The 19,771-nt window shown below is 32.5% G+C and overlaps 1 protein-coding gene across 1 annotated transcript; it reads right to left on the bottom strand.

The window, feature by feature from the left end:
* Positions 1-672: 672 nt before the first annotated feature.
* LOC133178472 (platelet endothelial aggregation receptor 1-like) lies at positions 673-3,650 on the bottom strand. Its single transcript, XM_061313168.1, has 3 exons — positions 3,569-3,650; positions 2,530-2,676; positions 673-947 (listed from the first exon to the last, which is right to left on the bottom strand). Exons 1-3 carry the CDS (start codon positions 3,648-3,650, stop codon positions 673-675), a joined length of 504 nt encoding a protein of 167 aa, XP_061169152.1.
* Positions 3,651-19,771: the final 16,121 nt, after the last annotated feature.

The raw sequence follows: 19,771 nt of genomic DNA, 5'->3' as shown, positions 1-19,771 counted from the left end.
GTTTTAAATTAGAATATATATATATACCACTACAAAGGTCGTAAAAGTTCTAGGAAAATATACGGGTATCTTTCCGCTATATAATTTATTCTTTTTTGTTTGAGACAAATTCCTTATCATGAAAAGTGCTGGGAGCAACTTCCTCATGCTCAGGAATTGTGTAAATTTAGCCGTCTTTCTATAAACTCCAGATATAGATGTAATACACTTTGGAATAATGTAACATTACGAAATGAATAAACAATGCACAATTAGCTCCAGCACTTTTCAAATTAATAGGAATAATATCTACACATGATTAAAAATTCAGAATTTAACAAAGATAGCCGTGTCTTTGCACTTTAATTCTCTGCTGGTTGACTAATCAAACTGCTAATTATTCTAATTCAAACATCAAACAAGACAATTTTCACTATTACTGACGTTCGAATGCCTTAAAATAATCTCATGTCGTACAAATCTTACTAAACATGAATCGACCATTGACGTTTCTTTTTTTTTTTGGGGGGGGGGGGGTCCTCCCTGTAAAAACAGGTTTTTTGATTACATTGATATCTGTTGTCTGCGGTATAATTGGTATTTAAGTAACATTTTGTATGTCTTTTGCTATTGCTTTATTTTGCTCATCGCCTATAAAGTAGCTATTTTTGCATTTTTCATTTACTGTGCGGATTACAACCCCGCTGCTGTGGTTTCATTTGAAATATGTTCATTTTCTGAGATAAAAATACCCCCATCTTCACTCATTATAATTTCATGATACGCTGGCACATTTTCCGTAGCTATCTTATGCTCATTATTTGTTCTTCTTTTTCTGTGACTCAGTTCAATCCAAATAAAGGTTAGGACCAAAACCATAAGAACACCTCCAAAGACGTATGCAACAACGACAAGATAAAAACGTTTCTGGGTAAACTCGTCATTTTTATCAATCAGAAACTTGGTATCTGAAAAATAATAAACTCTATCATAATATTCTTTTTGGGTTTTTTTCCCCATATGTATGATATTCAGCTTAAATTTTGGTGTGTCATTACAGTTTAACCGAAAAAAAGTGCTTGATTTATAATTTGTTTTAAATTTCTTCACGTATGTTGTTGTGTAACGTCCCTTTCGAGAAATTTTCACACTTAATATATGGAACTTCATATATGAGATACATCTGAATTCTTATTTTATTACGCCCTGTAACCAAGACAAAAACATCATTAATTGTAGACAAAAATTATTAATGACATACTTACCTAAAAAGCAGACTTCTTTTATTTTGTAGATCTTCCATAATGTACAGTGAAATTATACATAATATTGTTTCTTTTATTCAAAATGTTTTTCTGTTATATTATCTTAACATTATCAATATTTCCTAACATAATTGTGATAAAATTTTAAAGATCTCTTAAACACCACTCATCCCACATTTGGTTGTTAAACAATATTGGTCACAGTTTAAATTCCACAGTAAGAAATAAACGTGTATACATGTGGCCAATTAAATCAAAATGAACCACCAAGTATTTATTTTATTGTTGCATTTCGGCCTAGGAAAAAAAACCTACTGTATATTCAACTCTGTTATAAAAACAGCCAAACTTTTACAGATATAAAGAATATAACAGACCCTTTTTAACTTGTTTTGCAATAAAGGTGTTGAATCGCAGATTGGGTGTAATCTGTATATCTCAAACATGAAAGTCACTAACTAGACTTTTTTATCATATTAAAATATCCTTAATTCTCATTATATCGCGGGTTCCATTGTATCGCGGTATTTCCCAAAAATTAGGATACATAGCTCATATCTTTTTTCTTGACGGACTATCTGTCTGTCGTCTGAATGTTGACTTTTGTGATGATTAAAAAGTATGCCACACTCGTTGAAAAAATATTTATTCAAATAAAACGAAATTTTACAGATTTCCATTCCCGTTTTTATTTTATTTAGACCATTGAATATATAACCAAGTAAAATCCATAATAAAGTTCATATTTTGAAAGCCTTAAGTTTGTCTTATACTTAAGTTTTCATGAAGATTTACATCATAAATTAAAAAAAAATAAAAATGGTACTTTGTGACCGTGCCTAACCTCCATGTTTTCAATACCGCGATACAATGAGACTCTCCACTTTTGGAGGTAAATAAGACTTCCTGTTATAAAAATAGAATACAAAGTAAACGAAGAAAGCTTAGAAAATAATTAGCCACTAAAAAGTTAGGCCATTAATAGGTTTATGAATAGTATTTGGTGAAAAGTTAATGTAAGAATTTGGAATAACTTTTTTATGCAAAAGAAATAAGTACCGCGATATTATGAGACACCAGTATATAACAAGCGATGATTGACGGATTTAAATAGCTGTATGAGTGAATCAGCTAAACGTTATTTGTTTATTAATTTATCTTATTTTTTAGATTCTTCATCTGATTGACTTTAAGCATTGATGGTTTTAATCAGCTTTTCAATATAATCATGCACACAAAGGACAATCTCAGCATAAGATAACAACAGCATTGATTTGATCCTTACCGTTAGATTTGCTGTTTGGTATAGAGCATCCTGTAGCAGGGCTACAATCTTCTACAGAACATTTGCACCTCCGCTCACAGCGTATACCATAAACTGGGAATGGACACATCTCCGTACAATTGAAACCAAAGTATCCTGGATTGCACTCTACAATTGAAAAGGTATTTCATAGATTCTTATCATAAGTTGCTTGAAATCAAAACGAACATTGCGTGGATTTACACATGCCATGCACCAAAGGCACAGAAATGGATTGTCATTTATTCCAAAAAACTATTCAAATGAAGATTTCTCGAGGTATTGACATACATAAATCAAAAGCTAAAAAAAAACATTGTCCAATGATTGTCTAATATTTCATGGCAAATATTGGATACGACAAAACATCAAGTACATGTTTTATATACAAAAAGGTTTAAAATAATTTATCTATCCTTTTAATTACCAACACATTAATGACTGTCCTTTTTATACCAGTAATTACTGCAACATGTAACACCCCTGCGTCTATATAAAATAAACCCAAAAATGACACTTAGAAAAGAGATTTTAATTGTAAAGCAGATACGAATACAAATCTATTTATTCAAACTTTGTTATAATAGAACATACCCATCACAAAGTGTACTTCCTGTTGAAAAGAAGCGAAAAATTGTTTAGATTGAGAAAATGTGAACCTTTTTTATGCATTCATGATGTATACAGCAGTAACATTCATGTTTTCTATTTCATTTATTTATTTGTAGAGCATGGAAAATAACAAATGTAGACCTGGACTTTTTAAAGGATTAACAATAATTTCCATTTCATTAAAGTAATTTTAAATGCAAATAACTAAGATTTGATGCAAACATGGTGTCCACAACAGAACCACTTCGAGAAAAAATATGTCAAAAATAACACCTATAATTTGATTGGATAAAAAATATTCTACACAAGAAATTTCAATACAAATATGCTTTCAATAAATATATATGATATCCATCTACTAACTGGAGTCTTCGGGAAAGCATCCTCCAGCCCTATGGCAAAGGCTGACGAGCAGTTACATTTATGTCTGCAGAGCTCTCCGAAATAGGGATATGGGCAGGCATCTGAGCAATTTTCACCATAGTTCCCATTCGGACATTCTTAGTTAATGATATTTGATTGTCATAGTGTCTTAATAAAATGAAGTCTTACCTTTCACAATTCTGACCCCAACTTGACCGAACCACTAGACACAGAATTACCAATGAAAGGCAAATATATTTCCCTTTTGGAGACATTAAAAACATGAGTTTATGCATTTCTTTTGTCGGGTTTAAACTCCTTAACAATGGCCAATTTGATTTCTTTTTTTTCCTAGGAATTGTTGAAATGGTTGTTCTTCAAGAAAAATAACATTTATTCGTTATCAATAACTAATTGATAATCATGAACACCGCAATACAGAAGGTTTCAAAACACATGCTGATAAGGATGTATAGAATTTAAACAAAAGTATAATAAAAAATGTCAAATTTGAATCCAATAGATTTTTTTTCCCTGAAACATAAGTTCCTTAACATAAATAGATGTCCTCGGTGTATTTTACTTTGAATACTATTTATTGACAAACACGTTGATGAAGGATGGAAAGAGACTCATTTAAAGTCAACATATAACAAGTTCTTTGGTCCGTACATGTATAATGACTTTGTCAGCAAATACAATCTATTGTTAAGAAGGATGCTGACTGACGTTTTGTCCCCCGCTTTCAATAAAAGTGGGGCATATTAATTTCGGTCTATCTGTCCTCCGTCTGTCCGTCCGTCTTTATTTCTGTCTGTCTGTAACACTTCTGTTTCCGCGCGATATCTCGAGAAGCCTTTAAACTTTTGCAATGAAATTTTACATAGTAACTTCTGATGGTCTATGGAAGAAACCTGTTGATTTTGAGGTCATACGGTCAAAGGTCAAGGTCAAAAACTCATAATTTATGTCTGCTTTAACATTATGGTTTCCCCCCGATATATCGAGAAGCCTTTAAGCTTTTGCAATGAAAATTTACACAACAATTTCCTGTGGCCTGAGAAAGACCCCTATTGATTTTGAGGTCAAAAGGTCAAAGGCCAAGGTCGTAAACTCATATATTCTGTCTGTGTGTAACACCTTTGTTTCCGGACGATATCTCAAAAAGTTTTGGGCTTTTGCAATGAATTTGTATACCATAACTCCCTATGGCCTTTTTCGCCCCTCTCATAAAGTCCTGCCCCCTTCTTTTTTATTGTATTAAAAGTCGTGTGGCACTATTTTTAGCAAAGAAGCATGTGTAGAGTTAATGCATATAATAGAGGTTGTCAGCGGACCTTATATTCTAATTACATCTATTAGAACTGTTTCGTAAAGGCTAAATTATACACCATATGTTGTATTTGACAATATCGAACGTGAATATAATTACCGTATAACGGGTATTTTCTGCCGTTGTCCAATTTTTGCGGAATTTTGCGGATAGGACAAATCCGCAAAAATTACAATCGCAAAATATTTTTTTCAATATTCATTCAGGTATTTTGTACATGCAATTATGATAAGTGGTGCGTATGTCTGGCAGGGTTCTCATTAACGTAAGAACCTGCGTACTGGACACCGCAAAATTATTTGGAACGCAAGGTTTTTAAAATCGATGCGTCCGCAGACTCATGAGTGGCCACATTCGGGTGTCATCGAATTTCGAAGATTTTAGATGTCAGGATTTGTCCAAAACATATTGAATCAATCCCTTCCTAGCTGTAAATAACATCAATTAAATAAGTTGATACAAAAACATCTTTACTTGTACCTATTTCGCAATTATTAGTCCAAACACCGATAGCTGCAAACAACACATAGTAGTTTTTCTTTTTTAAACATGTGTTTTATACTGAGACAATAATTACTGCTTGTATATACACAATGTGGCTCGATTTCTCGTGAATTTCACCTAATGCATAAGACTGACAGGATTAGTTACGCCTCAATGCACATGACACCTGTGATTGTTAACCGTCAACTTTTGGGTAGTTCATTATGCAACTGTTTGTTTTAGCTTAGAATATAAACACCAAATTAATTTTGATGGCTGTTAACTAGAAATGTATTTTAGAATATGGCTTGGATGCATTTATTATCATTATCTACATATATTTAAATACTAGTATTTTAATAGATCGCATAAAACGTCTGTTAGAATAAAGATTTGTATTGTTGTTTGGGTGGAATGACACTGCATTAATTCATTTCAATTGGTACACGAAATATTTTTACAAAAACTAACTAAAAGATAGTAGTTTAATTAAGCATAATAGCTTAATAACAGTTTTCATGCACCTTTGATCAATATGTCTTAATGAATTTATAAAACGTAAACATAATAGCGTTCTGATAATTCATAAAGTTTAGTGCATGATCATACCCCGTAAATAATTTTTGCGGTATAGTGCAACCGCAGAAATTGAAAACGCAGAAATTAATTTGCAACCTTTCAGGGGTTAAATCGCAAAAATTTCGAACCGCAGAAAATACCCGTTATACGGTATTATATAATGTGACCTATTGTTTGCATTTAATGTGCTTCAAAAACAAGCGCCTCGTTGGTCTAGGGGTATGATTCTGTCTTAGCATATGAGAGGAACCGGATACAAATCCCACACGAGCCCGTTTTTCTTATTTTTGAAATGTATGTTTCTCGATTTACTTAATGATAGTATTCATTATTCAACATATGAAATGAAGAAGTTACGACGTCTGACGTGTACAAACTCCTCATAAAATCATTATTACAGTGTGAAAAATATTTTATATAAAATGAATCTTCTGTACACATATTAAAGAATAAGCAATCAAATCTACATATCCATATTGGCATTTTTTAATTGCTTCAGCATATATGTATACATTTAATAATTCTGTTAATCCAGGGGGAAGGGGGTACGACCCCCTACCCCCTAGATCTGCGCATTCTCTTCTTTTTCCTTAAGCGGAGGACACAAATTTTCTGAATTAGCTTCTTCATACTAATTTATAGGCAATAATTTACACACTGAATTGTCTACGTTTTTTTTTCCGTTTGCCCGATCATGACAAGGAGCACACCCCGGATTAAATTCTTTCTAGCCACAGAAAGAGCTAAATCCACGAAGGGGCTAAATAGGCCTTTTTTCCAGGAAAATTAAACTGAGGGGAAGAAGAAAATTAACAATAGAAATATTATCCTTGGGTATCAAACTTATATAGTTTATGCCATTTTTTATTTGATGACGTCATATTTGTACAGAAAACGTCTTAACACGTGCACTTTGCTAGTTTTTACCAAAATAAAGCATTTTTTCCGTCTTTGTTTCAAATTTTTGCTGTGGCCACACCCTTCGAACAAAATAAAATTTATGCCATTGAAAAGAGGATTAAAATATGAATAAATAAAGTATATTTTTATTGTGTTCGAGGGGTGTGGCCACATCGAAATTAATACTTTTCGTTCGATTCAAATATCTTAGCACCGACTCACACAGTGAAAATAGTGGGGATTTCCCTGCATTAATAAAAAAGAAAAAGATTCTTTATTGTTTTTGTAAATATTAAAAAGTTTCGAAATGCGAATGTTATATTTATTAGAAGTTATTTTGTGTTGTGGTGCAAAAAAGTACGAAAAACTCTCGCTAAGCATGACTGAGTGTAGATGCAACAATGTCGACATTTTGTTACTAGGGGGTCGTAACATAAAGGGTACTTAAGTCTAAGACCATGCTTAAATAGGACTTAAGTACAGTCTTAAACTTAAGACCGTAACTAGAAACGTGCTAAGATTTGACAATCTTAGCAAAACTTAGGCGGCCAGTAAAGGTGACTTAAGTATATCTTAACTTTCTTAAACATATATTTAGAACTATTTAAGGTTGAATTTCTATATTAAAACATTCCTCTATTTATATTATTCATTGAAAAATAATTTTCTATATTTAATATACTGGTAAAAGAATTTTAGTTTTTCGTCGGGGGGGGGGGGGGGGGGGGGTATTTATCACTGATTCCAATATCACTCTCTAAATGACATATACATGTACATGTAAATGCAAAATATTATTTTTGGAATACGTTTGAAATATTAATGGGACTTAAGTTATAAACATTAATCATTATAAGTAAATTGTATACAGTAATCATGGATTTGTTTGTTCTCTGTGAAAAAATGAAATAATTTTAAAAATTGTCGGTGAATTAAAGGATGATGACTAGAAAACAAAGATTTTCTGTAAATTAGATTGAATGAAGAACGCAACAAGCGAGGATTCAGACAGAGTTCATTAACGTTTCAGAGAGAGAGAGAGAGAGAGAGAGAGAGAGATTGTTGATAAGTTTGAGATATACAAAAAATAATTTTCTGAAAACAATTCTTTTCCATCCTTCATTAAATTGTAAATAAGTATATAATAAAACGTCTGCAGTCTCTGCTTGCTGATATGGGAGGAAAAAATTCAAAATACCCCTATTGTTTTGCACTTTTTTTTTTTATTAGAGTTTCAATTTCAAGTACATAGACATTCGGTTATCGTGCCACAATTTGAAAACAAGTGAACATTTGTCAAACGAAAGAATGACAACAAACGGTAAACTGAAAACATCGCAGTCTCGAGTGATAAACAATATTCACTCATTTACAATGAACCACTAGTGCCATTCTATGACCGTGCAATATTTGTTTTCAAATACATTGTTTTTCGAATAATTTTAACAGAATTAACTTTAATCAAATACGAAATCTAATCTAACCTAGCTAAAACCGATAGGTAAGGACGTCAGCTTTAATATATATGTGATTAAAAACGTAACTAAATCATTTTTACAAATATATATATAAATATATTGAAAAAACTAGGATGATTCATAACAAATATTTTGAACATAAGTTTGACTTAGCTAAGACCTACCTAAGTCCGTTTTATGTTACGGTTTAAGACATACTTAAGTAGTACTTAGGCAGGTCTTAAGATTGCACCTAAAACATAATTATGACCCTACTTAAGTCAAAAACTTAGCAAGCTTTATGTTACGACCCCCAGGTGCCTAAGTCATGACCCAAGACTTTTCCTTCAAGTAGCTGATCTATATTTAACTCATCATTATGCTGCAATGTTTCAAAAAATTATGTGTTCTTTTTTCCTCTGACAGTCTATTTATTTATGCTTTGAATTTGTTTTCCAACTCCCGGCTCCTCGTCACCATGGTCACTATGTAATCAAAGGAAGATAACCCGAGAAACATGTAGGCTACATCTTTATTTTCTCCTGAGTGGCCGTGTCGGAATAGCCTAGAATACTAAACAAATTAAATCGGATTCAACTACCAAGACGTATTTATAATGATTGTTTTACCACCTTACAAAACATAAATGTCAACAGCACACAAATTGTTTAATGTTACACAACAGAGTCTATTATAACTAACGTTACATGTATTATAATTATAACTTATAGCTAACATGCGTTTCAGAAATCGCCAGTGGCATTTTAAAACAAAAGATTAATTAATATTTATTAGTGAAAACCTTTCCTGATTCTAGAACTTTTAACATGAATTATATGTTACGAAGTACTGAACCTTGAAAATTCGAGTTGACAAATCAAATAAACAATGGATTGATTTTACAGATCGCGTGCAATTTTTGTGAAAGGTCTCTATAAGAAAAATGTCCTATATTGTATAAACGAATAACTTACTACCAAGGCAGTGACAACTCTTTAAGGTTTTAAGTAAATTCAGTATCGCATGCACCTGCTGTGACCTGAAAAAAATGTCAAAGGGAGGCTACTTGCTATCTCTTTCTATTTTGATTTACTCCGCTTAAATGTAACAGGCCCAAGGGAGAGAGGGCAACCAAGATTAGTAAGCATGTTTATACATGTAGTATTGTAAATTCATAAAGGAGGGATCAGAGCAAAATAAGAAGCAAAAAAAACAAAAAACAAAAACAAAAACAAAAACAAAAAAAAAAACTGTTACATTTACAAAAAAAGACGGGGGTTATTGGGGGACGGGGTTTCGGGATTCCCATCCTCATTAAATACGTGGGACAGTTCGACCAATTACTGCTGCCATTTAAACAAGAAAGTAGTAAAGTGAATAAATAACAATTTTTTTTTTTTCGACGGTCTGTAATGATAGCAATTTACTACTGCCAGTAACTGTTTTTCGTATATTTTTGTTTAATTACAAAGAGTCAGTAACGATCCGAAAAAGTCCAAGTTAAAAATCTCATATGCAATATGTATACGATATTATAATTATTTTATTGTCTTCTGTACTCATTATCGCCTATCTATTTTTAGTTGTGTTAGAAACTGCACATGGATAAACGAAACGCTATTTTAAATATATGAAAATTATGAGTAAAATGTTAAAACTTGTTTTAAACTATATTAAAGTCTTATAATTAGGTCTTGTTATGTTTCAGTTTAATTTTCACTTCTCACAAGATAATCATTACTTTATGATTTTATTAAAAGGGTTTATAATAGGTACTCCCCAACATGGGAGTGTGTAAGATACATGTATGATAATATGATAAGAAAACGATAAGTTAGCAATAATTAATTCGATCGTTTTTGTCATCTGAAATTTCTTTTCATATCTATTGTGGGTATATAAAAAACGTTTCTCTTTGATGAAATACCATATTTATCACAATTAGTAAACTTTATTTCGATTAAGTAATTTACATTGAGTAAAGTGGTATACGTGCCATTTCCGTTTTTTAACTTCAGGTCCCGTTTTTAAATTCAAATACTTTGGAAATCTTGTGTTTTCGTTGGACTCTTAATTTTTTGCGGCCGATTTGATGCTTTGCATCACTCTTGTTTAAAAGTCTGTAGTGGCTTCTTTCCTGACAATCTGTGGTGCCCAGGATTGCCGTCATACGTCACTATTTTACGTGTATTACATTTATAAACTACAATTTCATTTCAGATGTCCGGGAAATTCCATAAATTTGGGAAGTGCAACCAAATTTCAAAATGACAATAAAATAGATGGTTAATTTCAAACGTATTCATTTTTGATGGAACTTTCCATTTTAATTTTATGTTTTCGTTACTAAAGAGTACTTGTGTATTTTCTGAAAAAAGTCTAATTTTTTGTTAATACGCCGTATGACCATACAATAATACATTTAAGAATGATAAAATCCTTTTCTTGGCTACTATAGTATATATTTTACTACAATAATTCAGTTTTACTCAAATATGATGGATTAACACTTTGTTTTCAGCTTAACGTGTCTCTTATTTTCATTTCAAACGTGTTACATGTATCAAAGATTATACCAGACAACCGTTGTATATAACAAATATTTGGCATTTCTTTAGAATACAAATAGCTTTAATTAAAAAATAATCAAAAGTTTTCAGAACTTCTTGAAAAATTCATAATAAAATTTTCCCAAAATTTTGAAGAAGAACCTGTATTGGTTATTTTTATTCCATTAACGTACATATATTACTGTCTAAACAAAATGTCAACGTCACGACGTTAAAGTATGTAACGTCAACGTAATGACGTGATAGTTTCAATAAGGAAAACAATACCAAATTTAAACAAATGTAAAAAGAAAACCAGAAAAGATATTGTTAAAAAAATAATTGTTTTACAACATACAAATCTTAGAGTTTTATGTGAGAAAGTTTCATTTATTTGGATTACTGGGCCGATTTATCCCCTTCGTGGATTTAGCTCTTTGATTTGGAAGCTTGTCCTTTACCCCTTATGCTTTGAGTCCTTCATTTTTTGGATTTTTTTTTATCATACATTGACTACGTTAGAATTCTCCCGAATTACATTTGTACATAAAAGTTTACTCTCATGATATTGATCATCAGCTGATTGAATATCAATTGTCACGCTTCAAGGCTTATTCCCGATCAACGACCCTGTTTGCTCAGCTCAATCCGCTTTGTCTCAAAAGGGAGGTGCAAGCCAGTTGAAGTATAAACACAACTACTCAAGTCTTACAAAAATAGGTCTCAATACTGGAATGCAAAAAAAATTTAATCAAGGCTGACACCGATTTTGACCATGGAGCAGTTCGTTTATCCATGGTGCATATGAATTTAAAGATGGCGGGCCGCCATGGTCAAACCCCTGTTGGATATTGTGAAATAAATGTGCTTTGAAAATAAAAATAATTTCATAGCAATTTGTAAAGGTAACGATTTTCTGAAAAAAAAAAAAAAAACCACAAATGTTTAAATAACTGTATCTGACTTCTATTCTCAATGTGTAGGGTGTAGGACAGCGTTGCGAGAACTTCATCGGCATCGATCGCGAAAGCAATTTCCTTTTGACTTGCCAATATGGCAAAGCGATCTAGCGCGTTGTTCATGCACTGCCAAGAGCCGAGAGTTCAAGTTTGGTGTGGAAAGAGGGTATCCTTATAAAGTGAGAGAGGCAATTTTCGAGGAAGTGAGAGAGGCAATTTTCGAGGAATAAATGAGTGGTTTACGATAAAGAGACTCGACAAAGGAAGTCTGAAACGATTCATTAGATAAAAAAAAAATTCACCCATTCAATAAAAAATTCGAAGGTTTACTCGTGACGTTTGGTGTGAGTTGATTGTCTCATCCCTTTCCAAGAAGATAAATGAATTGGTCCGGTAGTGTAGAAACGCAGAAAAAAAAGTCATGGGGTCATATCCATATAGGGTCTTGCATGGAATAAACAGTTGCATGCTAAAAAAACTAAAGGAATGAAATATATGAAGATAACGAAAAGTATTCAGGCTCAAAAAACCATCAAACAATACAAAATAGGAGAAGAGAAAACACGGACCACAAACATAAGTAAACACATAAATATTTTGCATCAGTAACATGACTGTTTCTTCAGCTTTCTGTTGTTTTTGAAACATAGGCTACAAATGCCGATGTAAATCAACTTGCACAAAATTACGATGGCTAGTTGCTAACCTTCAGTTTTTTAATGTCAATTACATTTTTTTTTATATGCGTATATATATATATATATATATATATATATATATATATATATATATATATATATATATATATATATATATATATATATATATATATATATATATATATATATATATATATATATATGTTTTTGTTGATGTGGTTGTAGAATATTGTGTTATCAATTACAGTATTCAGAAAATAATTATATAAATGCAATATTGAAACAAACGCATCTAACCTAACATATTTGTTGTTGTTATTCAAATTAGTCAAGAAAAGATTTATTTCTGGAGAAGTTCACGAGGGAGAAAATAAATTACCTTCGCCAGCTGTCGATGTCAAAACAAACATGGATATACTTCATTTATTTTAATAGATTTAAAGTACTTTCTTTTTTGCAAATACAAAAAAAAAAGATGGGAAATTATTCAATCCTTAAATCAATCTTCACGATTTTCAAGAGATAATAAGTAAACATATACATGTATGCCAATAAATTCAGAGAGCATTTTTTCTTAATAGCAAGGTATTGCATAAGTGTTTAAAGGCAGAGATTTTTTTACCGGGTGGTTAATTTCAGGTGAGGGAGGGGCTTTTTTGTACTGGTGTGACTGCCTTGAGGACTAGCAGTCTACCTGTGGCCATTTATCTCCTAATACCAGTACGCAGGAAGTGGTTTAATACACAGTAAGATACCCAAGAAATCGAACTTTACCAGAGTTGGGATTCACGTAAAAAAAGAAGAAGAAGAAAAAAAAGAGTGTTACATTTTAGTATTAATGTTAATTAAAAAAAAAACATTCCAGTACAAGCCTCATGTGGAGAGAATTTGAGAATTGCTGTGTACATAGAAAGAAAACCTCTATAAAGTGTACAGGAGAAATAGTACTGAATCAGACGTTATACATTCATACCTAGGATCCTATCTATAATATATGAAATTAAATCTGTGTTAGCTGCATTTTCTTAAATATAGGTTTATCGTAACTTATCACGATTAGAAAAAATTTCAAACAATTTTAAATTTAATTACATGACATCTCCACTTTATTTTTAGCATATCCAAATTATATATGCGCTCTCAATTCAAGTTTTAATACTGAATCGATTATATTGTAAATCGAAATTTATTTTTAAAAAAATACTACACCAAAGTTTGATATATTACTATTATTTCAAATATTAGATAGAAGGTCATTATCAAGCTAATAATTTCCATTAGTAATACACCTTTTTTAACTTTCTTATGCGGTAAATATCAAAGAACCAAAAGTTAATATGGAGGTCACCACGAGTGCCAAAAAAGGTGTACAGGGTATACACAGGGACTAGTAAGAAAATGTCATTCAAGTTCTAGCACCCCATGATGGATATAAATGCAGTTAATTGACAGTGGTACACAGACCATGTATTTTTGAAGGCGGCGCTTAAAATCTCTGCCTTAAATGAATTTTGCAGACAAAGATAGAATAGGCATGTACATGTTGCTAAGCAAAATAACAAAAAATACATTTTAAGGTAATTGATATTTTAAAACTAAAAGGAGACGAAAAGAAAATTCTTGCAGCCAATAGACATAGACGATTCTTGACGTTTCTCTCTACTGGTATAACTGAAACTTCATTTATTGACGAAGTTAGTCGTGTACGAACGGTATTTTTAAGATATTCAGAAATCCCTCTAATAACGAGTCGATATATATATATATATATATATATATATATATATATATATATATATATATATATATATATGCAGGATAAGGGAATAGATTTTATGTCCAATTACAGCTACTCCTTTTGTATATGTGTAAGCAAGGACATTTTTGGAACTGAACATGATTTTGAACTTATAATGAAGGAAGTGGTGAATGATAATCATAACAATCCTCACTTATATGGTAAATTTATGAGATGGACAAGGAGAAAACAGAAAATGAAAACAATTTTAAAAAGAAATTACATCAAGAAAGAGAAAAAAGGTGGACTTCTTAAAGAGGCAAAAGTTTGTTGAAAAAGAGCAAGTTCTCTTTTATGCTAATCTAATAGAGGATGGAATGGAAATGAAAGATTTAGTACTCTTTGTAATAGCCACATGCTTCCAGGTTCCAGTATTTGTTATCTGCGTTGAAGAAAACAAAGGAATAATTTCAACATCTTGAAAAAAATTTACACACCTTAAAAGAAAACAGACCAATCCACATGAGAAATATTGCACGAAAATCTTGCTGCAATATAGACAGTGATGGCTTTAGCATTTTGATGTACAGAACTTTTTCAGGCCAATTCACCGAATAGTTTCCAATGAAAAAATCTGCAACTGCTTGATAGAGCAACCTTAAGTACCAGAAATTGAATTCCAAAAAGTAGGCAGGACAGGTGCGTAATTGTTAAGGAGTCTTCAATGAAATTTGTATTTTCCTATTTGTAGAAGGACTGTGACGATACATATTGTCGTTTTGTACATATTGTCGTCGGCGACAATATGTACCTTTTCTCACTGCACATATTGTCGCCCATCGGTACATATTGTCGCCGGCGACAATATGTACCGAGACTAGCCTTATTTTCCTCCTCCATAATGGAGGACAATATGTACAGTCAAGCACCAGCACATATGTCGTCGGCGGCAATATGTACAGTCAAGGTCGGCATATATTGTCGTCGATATATTGTTTTGATGAATATTTACTTGAGAAAGGAAAGAGAGATTGACAAACACACACACACGCACGGAGGGAGACAGACAGCATTACTTGCAATACTGTAGAAATAAAACTTTTTGGTCAGAAAATTGTGTCCAGAATTGATGTACATCATTATGATATGTCAAGATACCGTAATTCTTGAGATATCTGATAAATCAGCCTGTTCTTATTCCTTGTAATATATACTTGGAGATTGAATGCATGTATATATATATATTTTTTGTTCAGTAGTAATGATTATTTGGAAATCATTTTTTGCGTTATTCTTATATACAATCACGTGCCGATATAATTGGTGTTGGGGTTGACATTTTAGATCACCTGAACTGGAAGTTCAATGAGCTTTTCTGATCACATTTTGTCTTACAGTCCCTCTTTCTGTAAACTTTTCGCAATTTCAGCTTCTTCTCAAGAACTACTGGATCAATTTCAAGCAAACTTGCCACAAAGCATCCGTGGATAAAGGAGACTCAAGTCTGTTCAAATGAAGGGCCATGCCCCTCTAAGTATTTAAGAATTAGTGAAAATTAAGTGACATCTTTCAAAAATTTTCTCAAGAACCATTGTGTCACAGAAGTTGAAACTTATGAGAAAGCTTCATTATCAAGTGTAGATTCAGCTTTGGTCAGATCATGTCCCTCGGGGGAAGGGTGTGGCTACAATAGGTAATCAAAGTTTTTCATAGAATATTTAGAAAAGATTCTTTCAAGAAGTACTGGTTACTTGTGTGAAAGCTTCGTTACATAGGGTAAGTTCAATTTTGTGGTGCTGGCAAGAAAAGGATTCCTCACTGCTCAATGACCTGAGTGCCAAGTATAGGTCTAAATTTGCAGCCCTTCACCGGAAAGTGGCGACGTCTACATACGACTGAAAAATTCTCAAGATTGACATTATAACAACAAACAGCAAACAAAACCAAAATCAATTTTGTTCAAATCATGACCCTAGAGGTGGTTGGGCCACAACTGGTGATCAAAGTTTTACATAAGAATATTTACAAAATATCTTTAAAAATCTTCTCCAAAACCAGACAGATGTACATGTAGCACCGGCGTACCCAACCCCACCCCCCGAGTCCGATGGTTTGATTTTTTTTTCTGCTTTGCTAAATTTTATTTGTTTAATTTGTATATACTCTCAATTTAGTCCACAGGTAAAAGTTTATAATTAAATAATTTATTTAACATGTACAATTACACACCTTTACATACAAATGACTTTTATTTTTTTTTTTCTTGTCAACAAAAATTCTGAACCGCCCGCACCCTCCACCCCCCCACCCCCCGCCCCCCATCCGTTCTGAAATTTCTGGATCCACCACTGAGAACAGCAGTAGGCCCTTGATTAGTGATGTTTATATGGAAGCATCCTCAGGTAGAATAGATTCAAGTATCTTGAAATCAAACAGGGCCTAGGGTAGGGCCACAATGGGCGATCAAAGTTTTACATAAGAACACATTGGACAATTCCTTGAAAAATTATCTTCTCAAAAACAGCAAAGCAATGATTAGTCAAATTTATATGGATTGATTGATTATTATTGTTTAACGTCGAGTCAGCAATATTTCAGCTATATTTCGTAGATCGAATTAAGTGCATATGACCATTTTTGAAGTTTTTGGTTTCTTTGGCATTGCCGTGCATTGTCATCCGACATGTTCTGATGAACGACAATATGCGCAGTGGGGGTAGGTACACATTGTCGCCGGCGACAATATGAACAGGACGACAAAATGTACCGTCACAATCACGCTGCATATAATAGCATACGAGACACGTCAGTGTGATTCAAACACCAATTAAATTCACAAAACTACCAAAAAACAACACAAGAAATCTTTAAGCAACAATATATGTGGGGCGACAATATGTACAGTGAGTGTGAGGCACATAATGTCGCCGGCGACAATATATGTACATATGTCACTTTTTAGCAGGCGACAATATGTACCGATGGACGACAATATGTGCAGTGAGGGTAGGTACATATTGTCGCCGACGACAATATGTACAAAACGACAATATGTACCGTCACAAGGACCAAACACTTTTCTATTTTTGAATTAAGAAATAAAGTCCACGTCTTCTTCAATGTTGAAGGATAACCTCCGAGGTCGAGAAATGTTGTTTAGAAAATAAAAGCCGAGACCTTAGCCGCGCGGGTATGTTATTGCTACATTCAGATATTCTACTAACCTCTACAATATGTCGTCATAGTAAGCTATATGACGTGAGCCTTAGAAATAACGATTTCTTAAAATTTATATTCAAAGATTGATTTGAGGTCCTAAAAATGAATGGAAACATGCAAAACCTTAATATAAACAAAATCTTTTCTGGGTGGTAAAGTAGTTTCTTGGTGGTACATGTATAAATAGCTATGTATTTGTCACGAGGTTAAATACCAAACCTATGACGTCATAGCTGTCGATCAAAAGTTACAGAGTGAAAATAAAACGTAACGAGAATTCATGTAAACAAACATATGAAATGGGATTTTAAAATCATTTCACGTGAATATCAATCGGAATCAAAGCTTATGAATAAGGAACGCTGATTTATTTTTACAACTTCTTTGTATAATGAAGAAAGACAGTGTTTTACATCCCGATCTGGCTTTCCTCTGTCGTTCGTAGCAACAAAGATGCAAAGCTCAACACTACGCCGCCTACTTTGAAACATAATTTCTGTTTTTATTGAAAGCTCCTTTTCTAAGTTCTTGGAAAGTGCTGCTAGAATTGCGTGGTTATCTGGAATTGATGAATTTTTTTTTCGATCTTGTGTACAAAATGTAGAAATTTTAGTAAGGTTTCATCCATCCCAAAGTGTGGAATAATTATTTCTTTGATAGGAGTGTAAGATTCTAGCAGCACTTTTCATAGTCTAGAGTTAATTTTACATAACTGTTTTTACAAATAGAAATTAATTATCCCCGGGGTAGTGTTGAACTTTTTACTTTTTCATTAATTCATCTTTTTCTATTTATAGACGTTACCTCCTTTAGTCTAAGACACATTGAAGTCTTAAGAAAGGATAATTATAGGAAATGTTTTACCCATGACTTTTCCAATTTATCAATGAATGTTACATTTTACAAAAAAGCTTACATTTGTCGAATTCTGATCTCTGTGCTGCCTTAACATACCTGCACGAGGCTTTTATATTTCAAACAACATTTCGAGACCAAGGAGATTATCCTACATCATTCACAACAATGACTTTATTTCTATTCTCCTAACAGAGCATGCTCTAAAATACGGCTTATCGTTTTCTCTATAGAGAAACCAATTATGTCACCATGTCATGATTTCGCTGTTCCATTTAACACCACAGATCAATTTATTTGATTACTTGTGTATCGATTGCATAGAATGCAATCTGAACTTTTGTGGTTAAAATTATCCTTTAATTGTTTATAAATTTGTTTGTAACACTTGTTTATTTTTAAGAATAAAAAGAAATAACAAAAATATGTTGTCTATTTCATTGCTGTATTATTAAAATCACGGAGTGTAAATGTTGTGGGGAGGTCTGTGGAACAGCCCAACTTAGCTATAAAACCTGACATTTTTAGCTGTTTTAGGCAATACACACTATTTGCGGAAGATGGCACATCAATATTGTCTAAATAAGTATTAAATTCTACAATGAAATATTCAATTCAACTTACAATTTTGATATGTGTTTCTAATCTGATAATTTTTTGATGACGTTCATGATTTATTTGAGAATAATGTCCGTGGCATTTCTATGATCTCGGCAATAATTGTATTAGAATTGTATACATTTTCACTTTTTAGATGAAAATATCTTTGCAAAAATGAGGAGTATAGAGAACAGACTCACCGTCACAAGGATAGCTCTTGATAATTGGTTACGATGTAATACGGCGCTTGAACTTCACTGAACAGAAATTCTTGATGCTTTCGAAAGCAGAAGAAAAAAATGTAAATGATTTTAAATAAAGGAACCGTATCCCAAATGGAACGATTTCAGGCGAATTTACAAGAACGATCACGATGTCTTGAAAAATCTATCAAAGCTGTTAAGAAAGAATTAAAAGATCTTTTAGAGGCAAAAGAGTATGTTGACTCTATTGATAACAGTTCCTTACCAATACCTACGTTGGCTATGGGTTCGCTTACTAATTATTGCACGGGTCATTACTCTTTGAGACATTTTCGTTCCACTATCACATCGAGCTCTCCTTGATGCAGGAATTATAGAGTATTTCATTTATAATCTTGTTAAAGCGTCAGGGATGAGAGAAAAAGAACAGTTAAGGACGATCCGAACCGTGCTAAAAGTTGCAAGAGTGCAAATGCAGATGTTGGTATATGGAAAGCAAAAGGACAAAATGGGAACAGAATACAAAGGCAGTTCCTGAATTTCCAGAATTTTAGTTAATCTTTCGATTGACATGAAGTGAAAAAAATCACTACATTCTGTCAAATTAACTTGTACGTTTCGAATGCTTATCTAACGTTTAAACTATTTTTGTGCATATGTAGACAATTTACTCAACAAAATTGCAGCTTGCTGTAGAAATTCTTGGGTTTTATGA

The sequence above is a fragment of the Saccostrea echinata genome, unplaced genomic scaffold, assembly GCF_033153115.1.
Source record: "Saccostrea echinata isolate AGI-Se365-2 ecotype Australia unplaced genomic scaffold, CSIRO_AGI_Sech_v1 ptg000003l, whole genome shotgun sequence".
NCBI lineage: Eukaryota > Metazoa > Mollusca > Bivalvia > Ostreida > Ostreidae > Saccostrea > Saccostrea echinata.
The sequence above is the reverse complement of the archived record's forward strand: the minus strand, read 5'-3'. Positions and strand labels throughout refer to the sequence as shown.